The 27529-nt window shown below is 39.8% G+C and overlaps 1 protein-coding gene across 2 annotated transcripts in view; it reads right to left on the bottom strand.

Moving 5' to 3' along the window:
• The window catches only part of DPH6 (diphthamine biosynthesis 6), a 233007-nt gene that overhangs the window by 171489 nt on the left and 33989 nt on the right, over positions 1 to 27529 (bottom strand). For both annotated transcript variants that reach the window (XM_088671286.1, XM_035110376.3), the window contains exons 4-5: positions 16771 to 16844; positions 8157 to 8275 (exon numbers count right to left, since the gene is read on the bottom strand). In XM_088671286.1, the coding sequence (XP_088527412.1) occupies positions 8157 to 8275; positions 16771 to 16844 (193 nt within the window). The remainder of the gene's footprint in view (positions 1 to 8156; positions 8276 to 16770; positions 16845 to 27529) is intronic.

The raw sequence follows: 27529 nt of genomic DNA, 5'->3' as shown, positions 1-27529 counted from the left end.
GGACCATGCACTGATCAACAAGGCTTGAGTTAATCTTCTTTATGAAGTTCACTTATGAAGTAAAGTTAGAGTGCAAGCTCATCTGTTTATCACAGATCTCCCTCTCCTGAATTTCTACAAAAATAGGTTTTGCTAGAGCAAATGGCAAAGCAGAAGGGTACAATATGGTTAGCCACAGGAAGCATATATAGACTCCCAAGTTCTTTCAACATATGCATATGTAACAGAAGCAAAGGCTTCGTATAGGAAGGAAAGTGGTAAAAAAGCAAATTACTACCATGTCTTTCTCATGTCATCCCATCTGTTTTCATGCCACCAAAAAGACTACACAAGTGTATGAGGAGAGTCCAGAGTTATCCTGTAAGAATTTTGGGGCACATGCCCTCTTTATAAAAGTTTATTATGATCTGTGTACAAGGCAAGCAAAGTTACAGATTGATGCTGCAATCCCATGCAACCCTTCATAGAAGGAAGTCCTACTGAATGCAACGAAGTTACTTCTGTGTAAACATGCATACGATTGTGCTGTATTATTTTATGCCAGTATTTTTTATACTTGGTAGAAACGTTTGCATGAGGCTACTTCTGGGAACACCAACTCTTAAAACTGTGAAGCAACTAAAGTCCCTGCCTTTGTGTACTTGTTGTTTAGTCATTTAGTCGTGTCCGACTCTTCATGACCCCATGGAGCAGAGCACGCCAGGCACTCCTGTCTTCCACTGCCTCCCGCAGTTTGGTCAAACTCATGTTGATAGCTTCAATAACACTGTCCAACCATCTCGTCCTCTGTTGTCCCCTTCTCCTAGTGCCCTCAATCTTTCCCAACATCAGGGTCTTTTCCAGGGAGTCTTCTCTTCTCATGAGGTGGCCTAAGTATTGGAGCCTCAGCTTCAGGATCTGTCTTTCCAGTGAGCACTCATGGCTGATTTCCTTCAGAATGGATAGGTTTGATCTTCTTGCAGTCCAGGAGTCTCCTCCAGCACCATAATTCCAAAGCATCAATTCTTCGGCATCAATTCTTTAAGCACTAGGCGGTGCTAATCTCGCCTGGGTCCAGGATAGCCAGCACAGAAGATCTTTCCTTCCCTCTCATCTCCCTGTGCACCTCCCAAACTACCTCAGGGATTCCCACAACCCTCCAGAGCAGATTTGGGGATGGCGCACTGGGGCACACAGGAGAGAAGAGAGAAAGAGGACTGCTCAGTAAACGCAGAAACTGACTTTGTGGGAGTAAAAACAGAAAACTAGGTTGGAGGGTGAATGCAATGGAGTATCCTGGAGAAAGGCATGAAGGACTAATGTGGACACTGCCACAGACTGCTATGCACCACAGCTTCTTTGCGCCTTTGTGAATGCCTCTTTTTCCTCTCTTCCCTAAGTGGGGTGTGTGGGTGGTGGGTAAGGACACCCCACTAGATTATATGTATCTTATTCTGCTATAAACAGCCACACAGAGGAGAAAAAGTAGAGGAAAAGGTGAAAGTCAGCCTCAAAAGTACAATTTCCCCCCCAAACACATCTGCCAAAGATCTTTCTTATTACTGTTAATACTGTGAACTGCGGTACTAAATGAATTGAAGTGACAACAGTATTGAGGAAATATGTCTGGAACAAAAAAGGTCAAGCACATTTACATTCCACGGTGCAAGAACAGACTGTGAAAGCTCTGCCTACCAGTGTAATTACTGTAGTATGTGCTGGTTAAGCAGCAAACAAGGGATTTAAAGGGGAGGGCAGGTAGATAAAGGGAGAAAAAGTAACATGATATCCTTTCCAGGCATCTAGATATTTTAACAAGAGAATATAATAATAGCTAGGAGTTAAAAGCCATCAGATACGCATGCGAGGCAAATCATTTAAACTACTTTTATAGAAGATAGGAGCCTTTCTGCATATAAAGGCCACGTATTAAAATGCCTCCTCTTATTTCCAAGAAAGTTAGCTATTAGGAAGGATAAAGGGAGAAATATATATTTTGGTCACCAGCGTCATATATGCCATTGAAAAAGCTGTGATAAAGCATTTCCCATTAGTGAAAAAAAGAAGGGGGAAAGAGTGAAATGAAATGTTTTAGATGCCAACAGATGGTATTTCAGCTTTAATGTGCAATGACTACTTTAGGACCAAGCAATGCAAAAGCATGCTTAATTTGCTAAAAAGAAAACAGTCATCTCTCATGGTTAATTAAATGTAAGAGATGCACTTGGATGATATCGGGGAAGGGATATTTATGGAGGAGAGAATTATTGGTGTGGATTCCCCTCCCCTTTGTGTAATTTGTCTCCTTCCACGTTTTATGTACCTTCAGCACGAGCAAGTATATAGTAAGGGAATACAACAGCTTTTTGTGGCTGCATAATAGTAGGGGTGCTAACAGTGGGCCAGGTCAGAGCTGAAAAGTGGGTGGGGTCATCCTCCCCCCCCCACTCTTCTCTGTGCCACCTCTTTTCTCTCTCTTCCTCTCTGCCCAGCCAGGACGGATGGCTCTTGCCAGAGGTCAGAACTCATTGCCTGCAGAGGGCTTATGAAATTAGGACAATGGCAGCATGACGATGCTGAAGACCACAGGTTTGCCTTCCCCACCATGAAGCTCTGGAAGTTAATACCAGTGATGAGCTCCAGTTCAGGTTGATGTGTCATGCATTCTTAGAATATACTGAGCATCCAACAGACCCTAGGTAAGGCGTAGCACAATAAAGGATTAACGTATAGATGCAATCCATTTAGAAAGCAGTTATCCAGCATCGTTCCACTAAAGTGCAATGTTAAAACAGTTATCGAAATCTATTCTTCGCAGCAGTGGCACTGAACTACCATGGTGCTATTACAGAAGCTAGTGCTAAAGGTGTCCCTATGATAAAACTGCCCTTTTAAAAACTACATTTTTGCTCCTAAAAAGTGAGCATGGCATATATATATATATATATATATATATATATATATATGCGCGCACTTTAGGCAGAAAGTCCCATAATAGTTCACATTCTTACAACTATGTGAGCCAATTCCAAAAGATGTAACAAGTAGGACTGGAGATGAATCTGCTTAAACAATATGCTTCAGCAACTACCTACTGTTGTTGTTTAGTCATTTAGTCGTGTCCGACTCTTCGTGACCCCATGGACTAGAGCACGCCAGGCAACCTACTATTTTTTTTATAATAAATTTTATTCCATTTTCCAATTTATCCAATTAAAATAATAAAAAAACAATCTTTTATACAAAACATCTTAAATTTTCATCTTACATCTTGCTCTGCCGAGCTACGACTCCCCCCCCTCCCTTCACGCGGGTTTCTTGTTGACTCCATTTTTGCAGTTCCTTTTTGACTTTTTTAATCAGTTCGTAGGATTTATTTCAATCCTGCAAGTGTTTTTAAAGATCTACAGTTTTTCTCCATATAATCCACATATTTACTCCAGTCTTTTTGAAACCTTGTCTCCCCTTGGTCGCGAATCTTGCAAGTCAACCTAGCGAGTTCAGCATAATCCATCATTTTAATCTGCCACTCCTCAATTGTTGGTAATTCCTGTAGTTTCCATTTTGGGGCTAACAAAGTCCTAGCCGCGGTTGTCGCATACATAAACAATACTTGATCTTCTTTTCTAATAGGCAACCTACTAGTTGTGGTATATTTGCATTTGCATTAGTGGCTATCAGGATTGCCTGGGCTTGAAGCAGGAAACTTCTAAACTTCTAAAACCAGTACCCTTTTCTTTGCTGCCAGCTTGAGAATGCCTCCGTTCTATTTCCAGGGCACATGATGATCCTAAATCCCAATAAGTTGACTGGATCTTGCTGATATGCACAGGCAGAGGCAGGTGCGGATACATAGTTCCAGGGAACAGCTTTCACATTTGGCCTGATCAGCAAGCTACTGATGTGGGCCTCAGTCTGTCTCAAGAGACAATGGAGGAGTGCACCTTTGGGGGTGAAGTCAAATCACTGGAGAGTTACAACCACCCAATACGGGAGAGACATATTTTGTTGCAGCTAGGGCAGATGAAGGCGTTTCTTCTCTCTGTGCTACTCCCAGTGATCATTCCTCCTCTGGTCATTGCTATGGACACATGACCTGACTGCCCATCTCCAGGCACTGAAGTTGTCTGCAAGGGATTTCCACAGGGCAGGGTTGATGTTGCCAGCTGCCCATAAAACACGTCCTTGGGCGTCCTGCCATCTTCCAATCTGGGGACAAGACCAAGCCAGCATAGACGTTGCTGAGACAGAAGTGTGAACGTCCTGGGAATGTGGGTTTGGAAGAAAAACATATTGGTTTGAGACTACGTCCTGCCTTGTGATGCCCACAATCTCCTTGACACAGGAGATATGAAAGGCATTGAGGTCTCACTCCTGGCAGGTTTAAGTTGCCCGCAGCTCACTTCAGACAGCTCTTAAATTATAAATCCTGCATTCTCTGCTTGGTTAGTTGCACCTTGTTGCTGCCTCCTGCTCCACCTGATTTCTCTTCTTGCTTTTGACTTTTTCTTGCCTGTGTTCAGGAGCTACCCCATCTCTCACCACCCTGGCCAAATCTCAAGAAACAAATAAATACTGGGATTCAGTTGAGAGCCGCTGGTATAGTGTAGGGACTAAGAGACTGGGCTGCATGTTGGTTTGAATCTTGCCTCTGTCACAAACCCTCTGTCCCTCTATGAGGGTATGAATAATATTGACTTACTTTACAGGGTGTTGTAAGGCAGGGGTAAGCTAACGTAGTGTCTCCCCGAGGTTGCTGGACTCCCAGCTCCCATCAGACTTAGTCAACATGGCCAATATGGTAGGCACTATATTGGTAGGCACTACACATAGATAATACGTGTGGACACCTGAAAGCAGTGACAATAATAAATACTATCACAATCATTTATTTTCTTCATTTTTGTACAGGAGGCAGCCAAGGCCCACTAGTGTAAACTCATTCACTGGCACTAGCACTCGCGAACCAATAGCAGAAAATGGCCGTTCACAGCAGTGTTAATATGAAATTGGTTTGCTTGTTGTGAGGGAGGAGAAAGAAGTTCCACTGGATTTCTGACTAGGAAAAGCCTGGAGGAAGCACACTAACCTCCTGAAAAGTAAAACTCCTAATATTAATTTGTAAATGTGGATTGAGAAAAGTGTTCTAAAAATTAATGTGCATTTACCTGTATAATTACGTGTTGTCTACAGTCTTACACCTTCCTACTAGCGTCTATTAAACTAATGGATACCAGAGCTATGGGAGGTTGTACGAGCATGCCAGTGTTGATGAATGTCACGCTCAAGTTACATATTTGCTTATTCCTTTCACATCTGCGCAATGTGCCATCTAATGCATTACCCCTCAGACTTTTAAAGGTGTTATTCCAAATACATTTACTGCAATTTAGCTTAAAAGCAGCTTTGATTATTCATCTAAAAGGTAAAGTGGTAACCCATACCTTAACTTCTGTGCCACTTGATACGTTAAACAGCCGCCATACCTTAAACCTACTTTAATAAAGCACACAATTATGAAGGCACTGCAGAATGGCCTCAGAGCATACAAGCGCCATTAAATTTGCTTACATCTAATTATGCCTGCCCTAGGCAGGTGAGAAATTTAGTCCGATAAGATCTTTCTACCTGTAGCCAAAGGGAAAAAAAGAAAGAAAAAAGGGCAGCCATTTTCTAATTACTATCTACAACTATTTATGGTATTTGTGCTTTAAAGGAGAACGCCACAAAGGGCTCTTTGTGTACTAGCAAGCCTATTCCAACTTGTTCTAAGCTGCTGAGATACAAAGACAAGCTTATCTTGCTTAAGGGATGACACAGGTCACCAGCAATGTCACCCCTACAGTCATTTCCTGTATCGCTCAAGAATTACCCCTTTCTAAGGTTTGGTGTTTTATTTATTTTTTATTTTTATTTTTTAAAGGGTTTTATTTATATATTGAAACATAAGTTGGCTGCTAAACAAATTTGATTGAATTATAATACCCTTGAAGAGGATCTTATAACACAAAAATAAAAACTCACCCGATCATCAAGAAGTATAATCTGAATGACGGCAACTTTATTAGTTATGCTTCATAGGCATACACAAAGCTTTGCTATGGTTCTGCTTCAAGAGTATACATTAAAACAATATCTCTCTTGAGACTAAGGCTGCAATCCTAACCCCATTTACTTTTGAGTAGACCTGGTTAGGATTGGAGTCTTACTCCCTAATTAAAGGGAAGACTCATTCTGGAAGAACAGAGGGGGCTTGTGTGTGTGTGTGTGTGTGTGTGTGTGTGTAAAGAATTCGCAATTTGTGACCAAAGGCAGATTTTTTTAGAATCCGTTATTTCTCTTCCTTTGTATAAATGTTAAGAAAGCACAGAATGAACCTATGATGGTCTCGTTTTACTGTTCACACCAGAAGTGCTGTAAAAATAAAATGATTCTGGCAAAGCATCACAGCTGAAGAAGAATTAACATTTTATTACTTCTTCTAATAGATACTCAAGTTCCAACCTAATATATTTTATATATAATAGCAAAGCTGAAGTTTTTCTGTTAACTCTTACCAATGTTACCCTTAAGACATGAACTCTTGCTTTTAAAAAGGAGGAAAAAGCAAGCACTTAAACAGAAACAGCTCAGCTCACAGATGACGACCATGAGGCTTGATTCATGCCAAGATTCTACAACACAATTTATCAGAAATATATTTTTATCCACCCATGTAGAACATATTCTTTCCTATTATACTGGTCATTCCTTGGTCTAATGGGCCACAAACCTCTACTGACCCCCAAAGGGAAAAGGTCCTTCTCTCAAATTTTATACCTAAACCCTCATCTAATACTTTTATGTGAAAGATTGCTCAGAGGGCTGTAATTTCAAAATGATGCATTGGACTATTAATATTTTTCTCATCAGTTTGTGTGGTTAGAGAACCCACATGTCGTTCAATAAATGCAGCTTCCATACAGTGCTTAGACAGATCTTTGTGACCGGTCAAAACCATCTTCCATAATAGGTGAGCTCAATGTTAAAATTACAATTCGTCCAATGAAAGTAAAACAGTGCATTGATTCGGAATGTGATAGTGAAACTGCACTTTCCTAAACACCTTCAGACGCACACTTCCCTGTATGCAGACGCATGTTCAGTAACCTTTTTGAAATGCTACTGTAAATAATTATTTTATGCCAGCCTTTTCTAGCCTGGTACCCTCCAGATTCTATTCCCAATGTCCCAAACAACACGGCCACAGGAGTTGCCGTCCAAAACATCTGCAGAGTACCAGGTTCAAAAGCTGTTATAGGCTAACATTCCAATTTTCCACTTGCCGTAAGCAAAAACCAATGCCCTGAACCCAAGTACTAGCAGAGCCAAAAGCGCTTCTGCATTTAAAAAACCAACCAACAACCTTTGACTGGGTTCTCTTATGCCTGCTCCTTAAGGAAGAATGGGAAATAGCCATTTGAACAATCTAGGAGACAGGTAGAATGAGAGAGGGTAGCATTGAATCAGCAGGAAGAGAGGCATCTACAACAAAAGCAGGTGTGGACCATAAGTCTCTCAACTAATTAGTTGCAAAGTTGATTTAGTCTCCACAAAGTTATATATTGATTGCTGTTAGTAAAGTTTTTACTTAAACCCTTTCATCAAAGTCGATTCTACTTTATAGATAATGGTCCAATGTCAAGCAATCCATTTGTATCACTCATATGAGCGAACTGCAAACTGTTGCATTATGTATGAACCTTTATTGAAAAACACACTCACTTAATAATGATGGCCATGAAAATAGCTTCTCACTTTTTCAGTGTCTAGTGTGAAAAATATTTATCACAGAGAAGTTCAATTAATTGTTTAAATATATAGTCATGGAACTGAAGTTCTTCATATTTCTGTTCCACAGTTCACCTCTGCTTGGTACAGTTTTCTTTTACTGGCTACATCTTATCTACAAAACAGATTCTGGTGTCCCCATGGCTATCTACTGTATGCATGTTTTCTCTCTCTATTTCTATTTTAGTAAAACAAACTAGTGCTAATAATAATAATAATAATAATAATTATACCCTGCCCATCTGGCTGGGTTCCTCCAGCCACTGTGAGCGGCTTCCAACACATAGAAATATAATAAAACATCAAACATCCTTCACCTCAGTACCTATTCTAGTTTGGATTCTTACCAAAAGCTGCTACTTTTATTATTATAGCTTGAAGGTCCGAGGAGATCATTTCTTTGAGCAAAGTTTCCTGGTTCTGACGCCAAAGGTAAGCCAATGGTTGCAGGGTAAGCCTCTTGCACCTATTTGAACAAAGGGGGGGGGGGAAATGGCTGTTATTATGCTCTTGCACCCAAACCCAGACTATTAAACCTTAAACCAAATTTATCATGACGTTCTGCAATCAGCTATAGATATTTCCAGTGTTTTTCTTCTGAGGGTACGCATACCCCTAAACATTTTGTGAAAGCACTGGTTATTTCCCAAGACTGCTACATTTTAACCTATGATAGTCCATCAATTTACTTATTGGGACTAAAGGAGGAAGACGTCAAGTGGTTTTATGGAAAATAGAGGGTGATATACAATTAAGTCACAGAAGAGAGCCACTGACATCAATGGACGAAAGTGTTTAAAGTCCACTGATTTCAGATGATCTACGCTGAGGAGAACATTGTATATTACCCATAGTGTAATCAAGGGCACCTGGCCATATCATTTTGAATTTTAAATATGGAAATACAACATGAATCTTTGGGGTCATTATTGCTCTTCACTTTTTAGCTATTTTAGCTTTCAAAGTAGACTTGCTTTGGATCCACAGGGGCACATTCACTTGCAAAATCCTCATTCTGTTTTGGTTCTCAGGGGAAACAGCATAAACTGCTGCTCTTTGCCCTTTCCTTAAATGGGACCTCCCATAGCCTCTTTTCAGAAGATACTGGCTTTTATTCTATTTAGCCATGAAGCTCATTTTGTGACCTTCGACTACTCATTATCTCTCAGCCGAACCTGCCTCTAAGGGTTGTGATGAGGGTAAAATGGAAGGGAAAGAACGCGAGTACTTGAAGTCAGATATGAAGGAGTAGGGCTACTTTCAGTGCCCCTCAGAAACTGCAGAAGGAAACTGCTCATCAACTGCCTACTCCACGAACACCTATTGACACACAATTTGTTTTCCTGTGGATAACTCTGAAACAGCAAGTGTGCCCTGGCAGACAGTTTCCTAACAAATCAGAGGGTCCAAGCAAAGTTATATAGTCACGAAACCAATTTCTTGCTTTTTTTAAAAGGGGGAAATAAGATAAAGTCAGCATACCCCTTAAGGACCGTCTATGCCAAAAAATCTATTAATTATAATTCACCTGAATGAAGCCAATTTTCCAAGTAATAAAGTCAACATTTATAATTTAGCCTTATATGTACTCAAAATATCACTGGAATACTAAATACCACTTGGGATCACTGTAGTAAGCAATATTTGTTCAGCTTAACTGATACACATATTTAGACAATTCACTCCAAAGCGCCACAGGAAAGGATGGGCTTAGGTTCCTGAAGCCTTTATTGTTAGAGACAAGGATTCATACAAAATAGGGAAAATGCAATGCTCTTATCTTCTCTTTGTCTAGTAGGATGCATTCTTCTAAAGGTTGCCTTTTTATTTTACACATTGTAAACGTGCAACAACACCCATACAATTATATATTTAGAATCATACCCAAAAAAAAATTAAATGAATTGAAGAGACCTAAAGCAAACCCTTCCCGGTTAAGCAGCCAAACTCACAAATAATGCACCGCTAGATCTTGATAAAGAACAATTTTGTGAACAAGTCTGCAGCACAATAGGCTAAGAAATAGGCCTAAAAACATCCCTGCATTGAAAATGTGGAGGGGAAAACAGAAATTCTAGAATAACAGACATGTTAAATGCACTCTTAACAGGTCTCAAGCCCTTTAAAACTCCTCATAATTAAACACTGTATTTACGAAAAGTGATATGAAAACCGATCATAAATTCAATAATGCTGTTTCAGCAGCCTGGGTCTAGTCTTTGCCTTCTGCAAACGGAAGGGTGGCTGCCATTCATGGAAGGGAAGGCTTTGAATCTAGCAGAGGAATCCCACTTGTGGAATGGGAGAGGGTACAACTTCTGTCAATTCTTCCTTCCACCTGGAAATTTGCTCCAGGGGATTAGGAGACCTCCTGGAACAGTATGGGAGGGACTGAGTCCTACAGGTGAATGGGCAATTGGCAAAAAATCTCCTTCCTCGCTTTTGGCCAGCAGAAGTGTCCTTAGCACAGGCATCCCCAAACTGCAGCCCTCCAGATGTTTTGGCCTACAACTCCCATGATCCCTAGCTAACAAGACCAGTGGTCAGGGATGATGGGGATTGTAGTCCAAAACATCTGGAGGCCCAAAGTTTGGGGGTGCCTGCCTTAGCAGAACACCTAGGAAATTCTACCACCAGTGCAGGGAGAGCCAGGATGCAACCAATATAATTTTATAATGAGCTAACACAGCTGAGCCCTGCTAACAGATTTCCCTTAAAGAAGCAAAGTGCAGGAAATTGCCAATATCAAATACATTGAACCTAACAGCTATACCAACCAGTGGTATGTTCTATTTCTCAGGTTCCAATTTCCTATTCGTGTTTCTTTTTACTGTTATAGGTATTCAAAATATTTCAAGTAGACCTTATTTCAATAAACAAAATTTTAAAACCCTACTTTTTGGGATTTTAAAATGGAATTGAATGTTCTATCTTAAAATGACAAATCATGAGTAAGAACTTAATTATCTAGTGAACAAGCACATTTTTAAACAAGGGATACATAGACATTTCTGAATAAAAGTGAAACACTAGACACACACACAACCTACATCTCCCTTCTATAGACACTGAACTAATAAACAAGAACATAGGTTTTTAGTGTTATTACCGTGAATAGCCCTATTGACTTAAACAGGATTACTCACTCTAGTGAAGTTAATAGTGTAAGATTATGAAGTATGGGGATGGAGAAGTATGTTCCGTTTTCTAGCAAAAATAATATAAAATAGCATGAAGTCTAGCATAAAGTGAATTTTGTTATAAAATGAATTGGAAAGGTTTAATGGTTCTGCCATCTAGTAAAATTGGAACTTCCGTTATTATATATTTTATTCATTCATTTATTTATTTTTAAGTGGAAACATGGGCTGGGATCCAAAGACTTACTTTTGGAATACTCAGCAATTTCAATACACCTGGGTTTTTGGTTTTTTTTTTTAGTTTTCTCCCCCTTTAACCAGCAGTTCCCTGAACCGTGTTGTATACATTTTTGAAACTCCTCCCAATTCAATTTGCCATGCAGCACAGAAGATGCTGTTAGAAATGCTTTAGTCCAAACATTACTGGGTTGTGTTCTGGTCAATGATTTAAGTCAAGTTACTGGCTTCCATATTTTATTTCATTTTATTTCACACACACACACACACACAGAGAGAGAGAGAGAGAGAGAGAGAGAGAGAGAGAGTGTGTTTATATCCTGTGCTGTGACTAGGCAGCCCCCAACAAACAACACAGCATCCAATCCATAATTACAGTTTCAGAATAATACAAAAAAATATCTCTCCGCAGCTATTAGCTCTCATAAGAAGTAGTAAATATCACCAGCTTGAATGGTGTTTAAATATTAGACCAATTCCTGGAAGACAAGGCTATCAATACCTACTAACCCCTATGGCCATGCTCCACCTCCGCTGTCAGAGGTGGCATGTCCCTGACTACTGCCAGTTGCCAGTCAAAAGTGCGAAGAATGTTGTTGTGCTCAGATCCTTCTTTCATATTTTCTATAAGTTGCCTAGTTGCCACTATGAAAACAGGATGCTGGGCTAGATGGCCAGAATCATTCCCTAAATGGCCAGAATTATTCCCTAAAAGCATTCCTTAAAAATATGTCATTACTTGCCTTTGAAAAAATCAACATGGAGCTTGCCTGATGAGTCTCTAGCGAGATAGTTCCATAGCCCTAAACTGCCTTCATCTGAGGCATCTGAAACACCACATTGTTTAACGTGAACCTACTATCAATTTTGTCATCTTCCAAGTGCCTGCCATTCTGAAGTAGGGGGATGGCTACTGAAGACAGCCTTTTCTGTGGTGGCACCCGAATTTTGGAACGGCAGAGACATGTTTGACTGGTGCCAACTTGGTTATATTTCACGTGCCAGGTGAAATCCATCCTATTCTCCTGAGCATTTATTTGTACTTTAGCTGTCTTTTCTACTTTCATTTGCCGGTTCTGCTATTTTATACTGCAGGTGGGTTTTTTACAACTGCATTGTATTGTGCACTTTTTTTATATAGCTTCATATAAGCTATTCCTGAGGCAACTTTACAGAAAGTTTAAACATTTCCAGAAATAAACAGCTAGTGCTGGTGTGGCCATTGAAAAGGTCCTGTCTATTTGTAAAATGGTTATGCAATTATGTATCTCACACTTCCTACAGTAACTACAACCAAAATATTTCAAACTGTGAAATGTTTTCAGAAGCTTAAGACAGCTTGAAGAAAATGTTCCACCAACAAATTCTTCTTCTGCATCAGTAAAAGGAAGAAGCAGCGACTGCACTTCCAGCAACATCTGCTACTATAAGAAGTAGAAATAAGACCAGCTGAATTGAATGGAACTCACATTTGTGTAAGTGAATGTGTGAATTTGTACATTTTCTCCCATAAGAGGCCAGAGGAGCTACCATCACATCACTAGACTAAAATCAAGCTTAATTGCAACGAAGCGTATGTACAAACTACTAATTGGCAATATAACCATCAAACAGGTTAAATCGGGACTAAGACATCAAAACCTAAGAACCACGCCCCTTGTAAACCTACCAAGTCTATCCTACATGCCAGTGGTATACCCAATTGTTGGTCCACAGACCCCCAAGGGGGACACATAGCCCACCCATGGGGCCTAAGACACAGAACCATCAACTGTCTGGAACGTCCCATTTTGGATGGCCATGCTCTCGTGTGAGAGCACGGCGTCCCAGAACACATGAGCTTGTGGGACAAGCCCCTCACATGAGATCGTGGTGCCTGAAAACATGTGGCTTTGGACACTGTGCGCTCACACAGGTCACGTGACTCGTGCAAGAGTGCGGCCCAAAGGACGTGCCTCCTGGTTTTGTGCGGGGACATGTTGGAGGGTATGGTGGTGCCATTCACATAACTAAAACAACCACAGATGTATCAACATTTTCAAAAAGTAGGGGGTCCATGGCTTGGCTTTTGAACTACAGGGGTTCCACAGTACTTAGCTAATTGGGAACCACTGCAATATACCTTGGAGGAATTCCACTGAACTCAGTGGTCTTAGTTCTCAGTAGAAAAGCATAGGACTGCACTGTAAAGGGATGGCTAGTGAGGATTACTCACTAGATCAGGCATTCCCATCATCACTGACCACTGGTCCTGTGAGCTAAGGATGATGGGAATTGTAGTCCCAAAACTGCTGGAGGTCTGAGTTTGGGGATGCCTGCACTAGATGCTAGCAGCCTCGTCCTGAAATCTTTGTAGATGAAGATGCCCATACAGATATTTTGGGCCTAAGTTCTATTTATTGAAGTGGATAGATCAAATTCATACACAGAAATGAATGTGCATGCAAACTGGCATTGTTCATTGAAATGAACGTGGGAGCTTCCCTTGTCGGGGAGCTCACCTCAGGTGCTGCAACTTATTTTCCCTTCTATTTGTTATTGCTCTTCAGTTTCAAATAAATTTATTTTCATGAACTCTCTCTCACACACCCCTTAACGTTGGCTGTTTGGGGATGGTTCTATTTTCTCTTGATTTATGTAGTTTCTAGTATTCCCGCTTTCCCTAATTTTAAATCCCTTGGTTTTGCTTTTTGCTGCTATTCCACACTTCCTGCTCTTGTCCCTTTCTACTGAACTTGCCTTCTCTAGACACCTTCACACAAGTAGCATAGGAAAGGGCTTCTCCCGCCACTTGTTCCCTCATATTCTTTCCTACCATCCTTACGTAGACTGCACACAACATGGCTTCTCTTGGGCTTTGTTTCACGGTTTGGAGAGAAACAAATCGTGTGTAGCACTAAGCTGGGGCTGTGATTCATTTCATTCCAGCACAGCAAAGTAAGAAAGGGTGGACCCCATCTGAGCAGTGTGCACTAGCAAACCTAGCTTATCATGATGTGCAAACCCACCACTAACCCTTCTTCAATCTTCTAGTCAGGTACAAGGAGTGTCATTACCACTTTTGGTTTTCTTAATCCTATGTATACAATTCAAAAACTTGCCCCTATCTGTCTCTTGCAACTAACAAAATATCAAGCCAAGTCTTTGTTCTATATTGCCTTGAGTATTGCATTTAATTGGTCGTACCATTTCCCACCTTTCTTTATTAAGTTTTCATAGAGGACGGCGCTGCTTGCTGAATTTTTCTCGCCTGTTCTGTGATCATATTTATGCTGCGTCTCTCTCCCCACTGGCTTCTAACTTTTTATCATATTTAGTTAAATTTATTTTCTTAACATCCAAAAATCTGCATAATGCAGTTCCTTTTATTCTTCTCTTTTATCACCCCATATTCCTTAGACAGTGCAGAAACCGTCCGTCGATCCCCCAAACAGTGCTCAATACATTTTAGGTATTTAATATGCCTGAAACTTCAAGTCAGGGTTGTGACACCAGAGGTCTTCAGACGCTGGGCTACAACTTCTGCAATCCCTGAATATTGACCGTATTAGCTGGGGCTGTTGGGAGATGGGAGTCCAAAAACATCATGAAGGTCAGTGGTCCTCCATTCCTGCTATAAACAGTGCTTAATTTTTAAACGACAATAAGTACCATCACAGGTTAAAGAAGCAATTCCATGTTTCCACGCTCATTTCTTCACTCATTACTACAGGAGTGAAAACCTGCACTCGTAGGAGGGCATCTATTTGTCCATAGATTAACCTTACGCCAAAATTGCTGCTGCCCAGGCATAGACTGCAATAGCCCACAATGGTTCTCACCTTCCTCTTCACTCAAATGGAAGCAGATGGGCAGAATATAAATATAAGCTACAGAAAGGTGAAGTGTGGACCACAGAAAATATTGGATGCACCTCTAATTGAAATATTTAAGCAGAAATTTGTCAGATTATTACTGAAAACCATAGGCTCAGTATATGTTGGGCAGGTGAATCTGCTCACTGTATTGGAAAGAGCCCATTTTACTCTGACAGCAGCATCTTACAGCCATAGAGAAAAAAGGCAAAAATAATAAAAATTCCAACTACATCCTAGGTACAATCATTTACAAGCAAAGTGTACATTAAAATCATGCATTGCAATATTTCCCCAATAAGAGGAGAGATATTTGTCCAATCAGGCCTTTCATGTTCAAGCACACCATTTTTACCCAAGTCTTAAAAACATCCCATTGACTCCAAGCAAAGTAGACAACGGGCAAATCAGTACAAATAGGCAAGCCAACGAAAACAGAAAAATTGGAAGGATTATAGCTCTTTCCCAATTTTATGTTGGCTAGTATAGAAGAATTGTATAGCAGCTTTAATTCACATTCAATGTAGATAAGCACACAAAGAAAAAACAATCTTCAGTGTGTGAAGTATGTTGCAATTCATGTTCTATTTTACACAATCCTTTTTTTAAAAAATTATTTATTTGCTTTTCTATTTTATCATATCATCAATGCATTATATGTTATAGTCAGACACATAATAGTAAGAGAAAAAATTAATAATAATAATGTAAATAATAATACTAACATAACTTATTCCTCGATTTTTAACTGACTCTTATAAACCTTAATTTTAACATCCCTTACGATCTTTCTCTGGTTTCCTACCGGTATCTATTGTCTTTTTGACTGCGTTTTCTTATTCTACTAAATTATTTTCATATCTTACACTGTCTCACTTTGTCACATCTACTGCTGAGTACTATTTTTTTCAGTCTGTTACACTTATTTTCTTGTTATAATATTTCTCCATATATTCTATATATAATGTCCAGTCCTCTTTTAAATTCTTACCATCTTTATTTCTAAATCTATTTGTCATGCTGGCAAGTTCTATATATTCTAATATTTTAAGGTGCCATTCTTCTCTTGATGGTACTACATCAGTTCTCTACTTTTGTGCTACTAGCTGTAGTCACATACATCCATAGAGTAGTTTGATTTTTTGGTATTTCTATTGTTATTATTCCCAGAAGGAAAGCTTCTGGGTTTTTAGGAAACATTCTTTTAAACATTTTCTTAAATTCGTTATAAACCATCTTCCAGAATTCTTTTATTATTCTACAAGACCTACCATGAGTGATAAAATGTGTCAATTGTTTCTTTACATTTCCAGCATAGGTTACTTTTAGTTCTAAACGTTTTAGCTAGTTTACTAGACATCAAGTGGGTCATTATTAAACAGTTCTCTTTCAACGTATAAATAGCAGTGAATTTTAAATTTATTTTCCACAAATGTTCCCACAGGTTCGGATCAAAATTATGACCCACATCTTGTGCCCATTTGATCATAGATGATTTCACAAATTCTTCTTTAGTTTCCCAATCTAATAATATCCTATAAATTTTCGATAAATTTTTAACTCTAGATCTTAATATTTCTTTTTTGAAATTCTGATGGTTTTTCTGGAATCCTAACTTGATTTAAGTGCACATTTTATTATTATTATTATTATTAAAAGCAGCAATAGCTTAAAGGTGCTTTTACGACTTGCTTTCCATGCATTGTAACACAGAGGGTAATTTTACTTACACGTCTTCTACACGGACCCGTTGGTAGTCTGAAAGAATGGCCCCTACCGAAACACCTTCCACACCCTCCTCATCCTGAAATGGAAGATATACACATAAAAACCAGGGAAAAAATAAGTTAATGAAGTTCCAATAAAATGGATTGTATTGACTTTCACTCAGCCTTAGGTATGAAAAGGGAAAAACATGACAAATGAAGCCCATAATCAGGGACACAGAGACACAACTCTGCCCACCTATCCCACCAATTGCCCTACATACAAATGATGCCCATATCAGAGCTATAAGTCATAAAAATGTTGGCCTTTGCAATCATTGGGAGCTACTGATATCCATAACATTGCTGCAGCTAGATGAATTTCTGCTATCTACTTTTCTAAACATCTTACTCCAGTCTTTTTTTTTTTAATTAGGACCATCTCCAATTTTATTTCTGGGCCCATTTCAAAGTGCTGGTTAGGTCTGGGCGACATAGCAATATATCATCCAAAATCAGTTTGAAGTTCATATTGTAATACCCGTTTCATAATTTTTGACCCGGCAGTATATGGCAAATCATGATTTCTGTGTGTCCTATGCAAAAATCACACTGTGGGGAAAACCGTGAAGCCAGCCCCAAGCTTCTCTTGGTTCCTGCAGCCCCTGTTAACTCCGCCAGCTCAGCTCTCCCCTGCCTCCTACAAGGGGCAGCAAATCACAAGAGTAGGCAGTGGCAAAAATGACAAGACAGTGGTACCTCGGGGGTTAAGAACTTAATTCATTCTGGAGGTCCGTTCTTAACCTGAAACTGTTCTTAACCCAGGGTACCACTGCAGGGTACAGACCTCCCGCTGCTGCCGCGCCACTGCCACACAATTTCTGTTCTCATCCTGAAGCAAAGTTCTTAACCCGAGGTACTATTTCTGGGTTAGCAGAGTCTGTAACCTGAAGCGTCTGTAACCCGAGGTACCACTGTATAGGAAAAACCACGAAGCCAGCCAATACTTCTAGATAGCTCCATTCTTATTTCAGACTTTGTGATATATCAGTATATTGTGATGATTAGCTAGTGATGTATCACAATGCTGAAAACCACATATCACCCAGCCCTAGTGATGGTCATTAGGTATAACACCCTAAACTTCCCAGGACCAGGGCATTCAAATGAACCTACCCATCAATTATGCTCATCTTCAGATGCCCTGTTTTGCATTCCACTGCCTAGAGAGGTGTGGTAAGCAAAGACTTGAAACCGGAAAGTTTCAGGATTGGTGTCCCAATTGTTTAGCTCACTCCCAGAGGAGTTGTTAGATAAGCCTGTTCTTTGATGTCTTTTAGGCAGGAGGGCAATGTATTCTGCATTACATTGCTAACATCCAGCTAAGCTTCAATGGCACTATGTGAGTGACAGGTGCCAACATATCAACTATATTGCCCAGATGTCAAATTTGGTCCACTGAGTCAAAAAAGTTTGCCAACCCTGAGCTATGCTACATAAATTATCTCCCCACCCCAAGCTGACCACAGCAATCACAATGTTTAAATACCAGTAAGTCATTATCTATTGCATCTCCAGTATCTATCCATTCTAGTAATATTTTAACAATAAATATGTAGCCATATTAGTCTCTTCATCATCACTGAATGAAACCATAGTGTCTTAAAAACCTAGTACAACACATTTTGAAATGAGCTGTAAGTTTAAAAGTCTATTTCTCTTTAAGGAAAAAAACCCATCCTTTCTAAACTAGAAAAAAAACAGGCATTGCATTAAGTAGTGATTGTCTTCATTACTTGACTGTAGTGCTTAAGGCAGCGGCGGCTAAACGCACATGATAAATATCTACAGGATTATCTTAAATTGTTACACACGGGTCCTACTCGTTAACCACTAGTACCATTAAGTTAAATGCATAGTATTCCGCAGTCATCATGGTAACACCACAGCAATGCAGTTTTGGGTATGAAGGGTTGCTTGATTGCTGCAGCTAGGGTCCTTTGAATGCGATCTCCTCAAAACAAAGATGCAGCATGCAGTTCAAAATTAACAGAGCAGAACCCTTTCAGATAAGCAGCAGTGAATGTGCAGAACAGTAACCATAGTGACATAGTATTATCTTGTGTGGACAAAGTGTTATGAAAGGATACATTCCTGTATCTATTATTATTATTATTATTATTATTATTATTATTATTATTAGAATTTATATACTGCCCTATACCTGGAGGTCTCAGGGTGGTTCACAGAATAAAATCAAAATATAAAACCACAGAATACATAATCAAAATATATAATCAGATTATATAATCAAAATAAAAACAATAACACACACACCCAAACCCCACATTTTATAAGGGCATAGGATGTCAATCAAATGTACCATGATGCCAGCCTCAAAAGTACTGACAACATGGATAGCGACTGAAAACCAAGCCCACAAAAGTGTAGGCTAGTAGGAGTAGGAGTAGTAGTAGTACCCCGTCTGACAGGGCTGCCCCAGCTACTCTGGGCAGCTTCCAACAGACCATAAACACACAATGTGACATCAAACATTAAAAACTTCCCTATACAGGGCTGACTTCAGATGTCTTCTAAAAGTCATAAAGCTGTCTATTTCCTTGACATCTGATGGGAGAGTGTTCCACAGGGTGCCACTACATTAACGAGGGATAGCTCAGTCAGTAGAACAAGAGGCTCTAATTCAGGGCTTTGGGAGTTGGGCAAAAGATTCCTGCATTGGGTGTTAATGTTGGCCAAAAGATTCCTACATTGCAGAGGGTTGGACTAGATGATCCTCATGGTCCCTTCTAGCTCTATGGTTCTTGCTTACATACATACCAAGAAGGCCCTCTGCCTGGTTACCTGTAACTGCACTTCTCGCAGTGAGAGAACCACCAGAAGGCCCTTGGAGCTGGACCTCAGTGTTCGGGCTGAACGATGGGGGTGGAGACGCTCCTTCAGGCATACAGGTATTTAAGGCTTTAAAAGTCAGCACCAACACTTTGAATTGTGCTCAAAAACATACTGGGAGCCAAAGTAGATCCTTTAGGACCAGTGTTATATGGTCCCGGCAGCCGCTCCCAGTCACCAGTCTAGCTGCCGCATTCTGGGTTAGTTGTAGTTTCTGAGTTACCTTCAAATATAGTCCCACATGGAACACATTAAAGTAGTCTAAGAGGGAGATAACCAGAACATACTTAATTTGTCACAAGAGTCTATTCTTTTTCTTGCAGCTCGTTAACATGTCTTCCTCCCTGAAAATTGTAACTACATAACTGTTCAGTGGTTGTATGAAGAGTTCTGAAAGCTTTGCCACCTTGACTTGTTCATATAGTATTTTGTGTGCCAACCTCTACCTGTCCTTTACCTGAACGTTGAGTGAAAATACCCAGTGGCCTCACTTTTCCATTAAATAGCACCAAGGACAATACTGTACCCTAGACTACACGCCAGCAGGAAGACCATGGGGCCAAAACACAGCCTCCCATTGAAAGTCCATCAGGGCAACAAAGGTTGATTCAGTCTAGGTAATTTAATTTTAATTTTAATAATAATAATAATAATAATTTATTATTTATACCCCACCCATCTGGCCGGGTCTCCCCCGCAATTTCTCAGCTACCACTCTGTCCAGCACTTCATTCTCAAAAGGGGGTATCTGTAGCCAAGCTATAGTTGTTATAAGCCATAGGTTCCAGGTTGAGCTTCAATGGTTTGCTGCCAAATAATATAAAATAGGAAGACTTCCAAAATAGAGACCATAAGAACTGCTATAAGAAAGTAACTGAACGCAATAACAAAATTCTACGGGCTGCCCAATTTGCTAGTGGATTAAACACAGTAGAACTACACATGCTTTTTAATCCTCTTGTTACACAATTCCTTGAGTTCAGCAAGAAGAAAATTAGTGATAATGCTTTCCATTTAATTAGTATATTACATGCACTGTAATTATTAGTGGGAAATGTTATATTAATGAAAGTGAAAGTTAGCAGTAAATTACCTTGTAGTTATTGTCAATTTCCCAAGCTACTGCTCCTTAAGATAACCCTCTCCCTATGGTCCTTCCGGTAATTTTTCCTTGCCTGATAAACATGATGATTAAACAGCACACAGTGCAAACCTTTGATACTTTTTAAATTAAATCCATGCCCAGCCTAAGGGCTGTGTCTGATTTCAACTAAATGTGTCAGTTAATCAGATAAAAAATTATCAGTAACTCAAAGAAACAGCAGCCTAAGGCTTCATCAGGGCTAGGGAAAGCTGAACAAAATAAGACATTCAGACAATATCACATTATGAGTAAAGGTTACTGATAAGCATAAAGCCAAACAGAGCTGTTCATCACCTTAATAATATCTATCTTTGGAGAACCGCTACATACAACAGTCAAATTATCGCTTTTTAAAAAGCAATTAGAAAAATGGGCTACTATGCCAATACACCATTAAATTGAACATGCACTGGGGGGAAGTAAGGATTATACTTGCAAAAATACAAGCTACTTTAGGAAATATCTCACAAAGGGGTGCATTATTATTTCTAAATAAAAAGCACACACACTTGAAACAAGGTTTAGGATTGGCAAACAAAATTACTAGGCCAACAAATTGGATATTTATGTTCAAAATTTAATTACAGTATAAATAAAGGAGAGCGCAATTCGCCTAGTCTCCTCTCCTATGCTACCCTCCCCATCAAAGCAACATCATTACACCACTCTAATTAACACCCAGTCTATCTTCTCCATCTAAGGTCTACCATTCTAACTCTTCCTCACTTTCTGCTGAGGCACTCACCTCGTTCTCCTCCATTGTTCTCAGTCCTTTCCTCCTTCCCCATCAGTTGTTCTCTGAGAAGACAGCTACTCTCCCCTTTCACCCCACTCCATCTTAACCACTACCATGATTCTCCTTTTATAACTCTCCCCATCCCCAGCTCGCTCCTTATCAAACATTCCAAGTTCTTCCCCCATTTTGGATGGGATGGAGAACCTATCCCTGGAATCTTCTAACCACTGGCTGATTTGTATACCGTTCTTTCCTTAACTGAGACATGCCGTATACACTTTGACTCTCTTGCTTCCAACTATACGCCCTCCTCTTTCTGCAGTCTATTGAAAGCATCCTTGTCAAGAGCAAATATTATCTTGCTAGCTAATGTATAGGTCTCTATTCTGCCTTGGTCCTTCCAACCCAACTTCATTATGCTCTACGTTCTGATGATTCTGATCTGACAGGCAGAAGAAAAACCACCTAAGAACACACATTCAACATTTGCACTGTCTAGTCTGGCTCTCCACCTATTATATTTATTCAGATGTCTCATGGCTGCCTCAAACTCAAAATTTCCAAAACCAAACTGTTTGTGGTTCCAAAGCATTCCCACACGCGCTGATCCTTTATCTCTGTATCTCCTGACATCACAAGTCAGCATGTTGACTAAACAGATACAGTAGAATTGGATTACCGGTACCTTAAATTCATCCACCTTTTGTTTTCCAAGTTTAGGATGCAATCCAAACTCCTCTTACACTGGGTTGTGGGGAGTTTGGATTAAAGGGCCTGTAATCCTCCCACTTCTCTATGTATCCCGATGGGCTGAAATAACTATACCGAGCAGTGTGTAGTCATAGATCCCTTTTCCTTATATTTTATTAGACTGTGTCCTGGCACACATCTAGTATTTTACTAACCAATGTTGAGAGTAAATGGAATACTTTCTGGAAATTTAGGAAAGCCCTGTTTCTCAGTTTCAGGGGAGAAATACATCTGATGTGAAATGATTGGGGGGGGGGAATCCAAGTATATAATTAGAAAAATCTAGAAGTAAAAGGTAAGCCTTTGTCAAATGAATAAACACCCAGTTTTGCTCCAAGCACTGCCAATCATTCTTTGTTTTCCACATACTGGTATTAGTTGCTGTGACTGACATCAGCTTGTCAATGCCTCTGGCAGGAGCTGACTTCACACTCTCATGAGACACACCATGAACTGAAACTAGAACCTTGTACACTGTGTGCGCTACCACAGAACTATGATTTGGAGACGAATAGTCAGTCCTATAGACCAGGAGGAGTCCTGCATTCATATGAATTGAGCTGGAATCTCCATGGGGAGCATCAATGCGCTCTCAGAAAAGAACCACAAGAATCTAAGAAACCCATCTTTTCCAGCCGTGAGAAGTTCTGTACAACAAGCATTCAGCGCTCTGCCATCACCGTGCATTCCTGGCAAGAGCAAAAATTTAGAATAAGAATGTAAGAGCCCTGCAGGATCAGGCCTACCTAGCACAGCATTTTATCCTCAAGGTGCTCAAACGGATGCGTATGGGCAGCCCAAGCAGGACATGAACACAAAATTAGTATGCCGATCATGTGACTCTGAGCAATGCAAAGTTGCTCTAATTTGGGACCCTGGAAACAAGTCGTCCTAAGTACATAAGATCAGAGGGGGTTGGAAGTTGTCACTTTTAAGTTGTGAATACTTCTATGGGAATTTAAGAACACAATGTCAAATGCTTATTTTACTGTTTGAAAGACTGCTATTTACTCGAAAAGGCCACAGCCCCGTGCATAACTAAGGTTCAAAGTTCAAATCCCTGACAACATCAGATGACTGGACCTGCGCCTGAGAACCTGAAGAGCAACTGCAAGAGTAGTCAGTGCAAAGCTGGATGACTCAGTGGCCTGACTCAGCATAAGGGACCTTCATATATTCAACGTGAAACCCAACACAAACTCAGTAATCTAAATGTGTGCCAAGCAAGCTGGACAAAATGTATTATCAACAGAAAAAATGAACTGGCAAGACAAGCACCATTTGGCTTTAGGAAAACACTCAAGTTTTTAAAATAAGGATATTTAATTGGAATGAAGGAGGAGCATGGGGCTCTCAACTTTTCTCTGTATGCCACTATCCTTACTTTTTGATATTCCTTTTTATGTGGTTGATTAAGGTGGTGCCTCTCCTCACAAGTCTTCAGGCCTGCTTTGGCTCACATTTCAGACCAGGTGTCTCAACATTTTAAAACAAAGGAGAGATCTGATTTAATAAGTTGGTTTTCGCACACTTCATATCTTTAAGCAAGACAAAAATTCCAGCCGAAAATAAGCAAGAAGGCATCAAACACTTCAATGCTGCTGCTACAAAACTCCTGAAGTAAGGAAGTACAAAAATACCTAAATGAAATGAACCATTGCTTACTTGACATTTGATATGTGAGATTCTGATTTTTATTATTATTTTGAATTCATGACATAACAGGACTATGACTCAGGCAAGCAGAACTTTGAAGATGAAAATCAAATATGCACAAAGCGCAATGATGTTGTATATATGCAGATACTGAATGATGTCATGTCATATAGGCAAAATTTATAGTGTCATAATATAGGTTATATCAAGTAGCTTTATTCATGTAGGAAATGCCTGGATTTTCTTGCAACAGAAAATTGACCCAAGACTCACTATTGAAAGCCTAAGGACAGTAAGTTGCATCCAGTGGTGTCCCTCTGTGAAGGCAATTTGATCCAACAGTTTTAGGGGTTTTTAAACAAATAGGAAGTAAGCCATTTTTACTCATTGCAACTGGTTCATCCATACTTCCACTGCTCACAATATTAAAGCTCTAAAAATTGTATCATGATTGCCCATCTGTGAGTTAGAGGCTGCTTTTCGATTCATACAGGACTGTAGGAGGAGGTTTATGACTTCAAAGGTTAAACCTTATAAATATTACAAGAAATCATGCATTGTATTTATGCTTGTGGAGTTCCTACTGGTCTCGCAGACTAGGCCCTCACTGGCACTTGGGTCCAAACAGATGCAATCCTGTATACCACCAGTATAATTCCAGAAGCCAGATATTGTACTCCTGCTTTATGACCTACTACTGCTCTGTTTTCAAATTATAAGTATTTATACTTCTCTTGATCAAACGGTATGGACATTTACTTTCTATTTCATGGATGGAAAACCTGCTGCCTAATAACTACCACCCTTTTAATTCTGGCCACATACCACCCAGTTGCTTGGTCCCAGCTCCTGCCAACCTAGCAGTTCAAAAGCACGTCAAAATGCAAGTAGATAAATAGGAACCGCTACAGCGGGAAGGTAAACAGCGTTTCCATGTGCTGCTCTGGTTTGCCATGCATACAGGAAATGTCATACATGCAACTTTCTCTTGTTTCTAAGTAGGCATAATTTTTTCAACGCACACAGGCCATGTAATAACATGTATAAAGTCTTGTCTCCTGTATAAAACATTTAATGTTATTGCTCTGGGTCAATGCTGAGGATTCCCAGTTATCTATACATAGATGCTCTCCCAATGGTCCTTTGAATCCGGTCCTTGGTGTAAGGCCTATATCTAAGCATATGTTACAAGGTGAATTCTATAGGCCTACAGGCCAAACAAAAGCTCACTCAATGCTCAAAATAACTGAACTATAGCTACAGGAATCAATGTTGAATACAATACAAAGAAAAATACTCTTAAATCAATCATTGATCATGAAAGCAACATCAATAATTCTACCACAGACTAAACAAAAGCAGAAGTTTTCAGTCTTTAGCTTTTCCTTTTTTTCTTTTTAGTGTTTTTCTAGCTTCAGACAGGAAATAGGCATTTTAAATATATAGCGCTCATTAAAGGGGCCCACTAAACTGTTCCGTAATGGTAAAAGATTTTGCATTCAACGTACCACTACAAACTAGAGGTTTTAATGGCCATGTCCATAACAGAGTTGTCAGGATACTTTTAAACTTGATACTTTAAAGAAAACAACTGACATCATGAAACCTAATTATTAGAATCTCACTTTGTCAAATCTTTACCAAGCTTCAGACACACATAAGTAGAAGAAAAATATCCATCTATAAAATGAAAAATGCCTAATTTTAAAAAATAAAATAAATTCTCTGTTTGGTGCCGATACAGAAATAAAGTTAATGTCTCATAAATTGTGGGCCTTTCGTGCTCCCACCATTGCAAGTTCATGCAACTGCACACAATGCAGGCATCTCCAACGAAAAGCGTTTCTTGCATTCTAGTATGGACTTTTTTAAAAGACAAAAAATAAGCAGGGCTCTCTGATAATGGAGCTGAAAATCCGTGTGCAGAAGTAAAATAGCTGCTATATTGTTCCGCAGACTCTTCTGCAAGAGTTCATGCAGCGCGGTAAGTAGCTTCTATATCAGTTCTCATGCTTTGACTTGTGCCAGAAACTGCACAAGCTGAAGAATTTGTGGGTTTAGTGCTCTAACGAGAGTTGTTAAAACAACTCTAAAGCAAGGAGAAGATGCCTTCCACATGCAGAACGGCACTCTTGGACCCAACCCATTGTTTAAGTGAGGCACGCAGATTATGTTGTAGCAACCCTAATAACCAAATGGTATTGTTTTGTTTTGATAACTGCCAGAGAGGGGAGATAAAACTTTGTTTCTATTGGATCAGATTTCTGTAGGCGACTGCGCTAAAATTATTGGTGGTGGTGGTGGTGAAACATATAGTAACACAGAAAATTAAGAGCAAGAACCAAAGAGCTTCGGGTAGAGAGCCTGGGGCCCTCCATGTTTTTTTGACTACAAGTCCCATCTCTGGCTATTGGCTATGTTGGGTAGGGTTCTTGGGAGCTACAGTCCAACAACATCTGGACAGCCAAAGGTTTCCCCCTCTTGGTGCAGAACCTCCATATAAGCATGCAAATGAATTACAGAATAGAATAATAGAATTGTAGCGTTAGAAGGGTCCCCGAGGGTCATCTAGTCCAACTCCCTGCTTAGTTTCCAGACCCTTTAGCATCTGGGTCGCCCTCCTCTGCCCACATTCCAGCTTGTCAATGCCCTTATTAAATTGTGGCCCTCCAGGTGTGGTCTGATCAAGACAGAATAGAATGGGACTATTACTTCCTTTGATGGGGACACTATGTTTTTAATGACATAGAATAGAATTGGCTTTTGGGGGGGGGGGTGCTGCATCACACTGTTGACTCATGTTAAGCTCGTGGTCCTCCAAGACCCCTAGATCTTCTTCGCATGCTGGCAAGCCAGGTGTCCCCCATCTTAAATTTGTGCAGCTGATTCTTCCTGCCTAAGCGTAGAACCTCATTTTGTTTGTTTTGGCCCAGTTTTTCAATCTGTTAAGGTCATCTTGAATCCTGATTCTGTTTTCTGTGGCATTGGTATCCCCTCCCAGTTTTGTGTCATCTGCAAATTTGATGAGCATCCTCTCAGTATCTTTATCCAAGTCACTTTTTTGCAGGATGACAGGGAACCGTTAGTAACCACTCTTTGGGTTTGGTCAGTCAACCAGCTATAAATCCACCTAACGGTTACCTCGTCCATTCCACATATTATTACCTTCTCCGCAAGAATATCATGAAGTCAACCTCCTCCTTCCATCACAAGCCCCAATTCCCCTATTATTCTGGGGGGGGGGGGCGGTCATTGTAATAGACTACGATGAAATACGAACAGCTTCAGTCAGAACTCTATGAAGCTTCTTAGAGGCCAAATTTTTGTGCACAAAATGTTTCATAATGTGGCAAATTGGGAACTTACAAAACATGCATTTCACTTTGCATATCATTAAGAGTTGTTAAGCAATTGCTTTCAGCTGAAAAGAACCAATTACGAATGAGTCACTCAAACGATCATTAACAAAAGATTTTATAAATTGCAATTTTAATAGTATTTGAGTTAAAAAAAAACTCTGAAGAGAAAATGAAATAAAGAATAAATGAAATTAACTGTGATAAATCAAAAGAAATTAAAGTTCA

The sequence above is a fragment of the Zootoca vivipara genome, chromosome 1, assembly GCF_965207765.1.
Source record: "Zootoca vivipara chromosome 1, rZooViv2.hap1.1, whole genome shotgun sequence".
NCBI lineage: Eukaryota > Metazoa > Chordata > Lepidosauria > Squamata > Lacertidae > Zootoca > Zootoca vivipara.
Note: the sequence above shows the minus strand (reverse complement) of the source record. Positions and strands in the feature narration are given on the sequence as shown.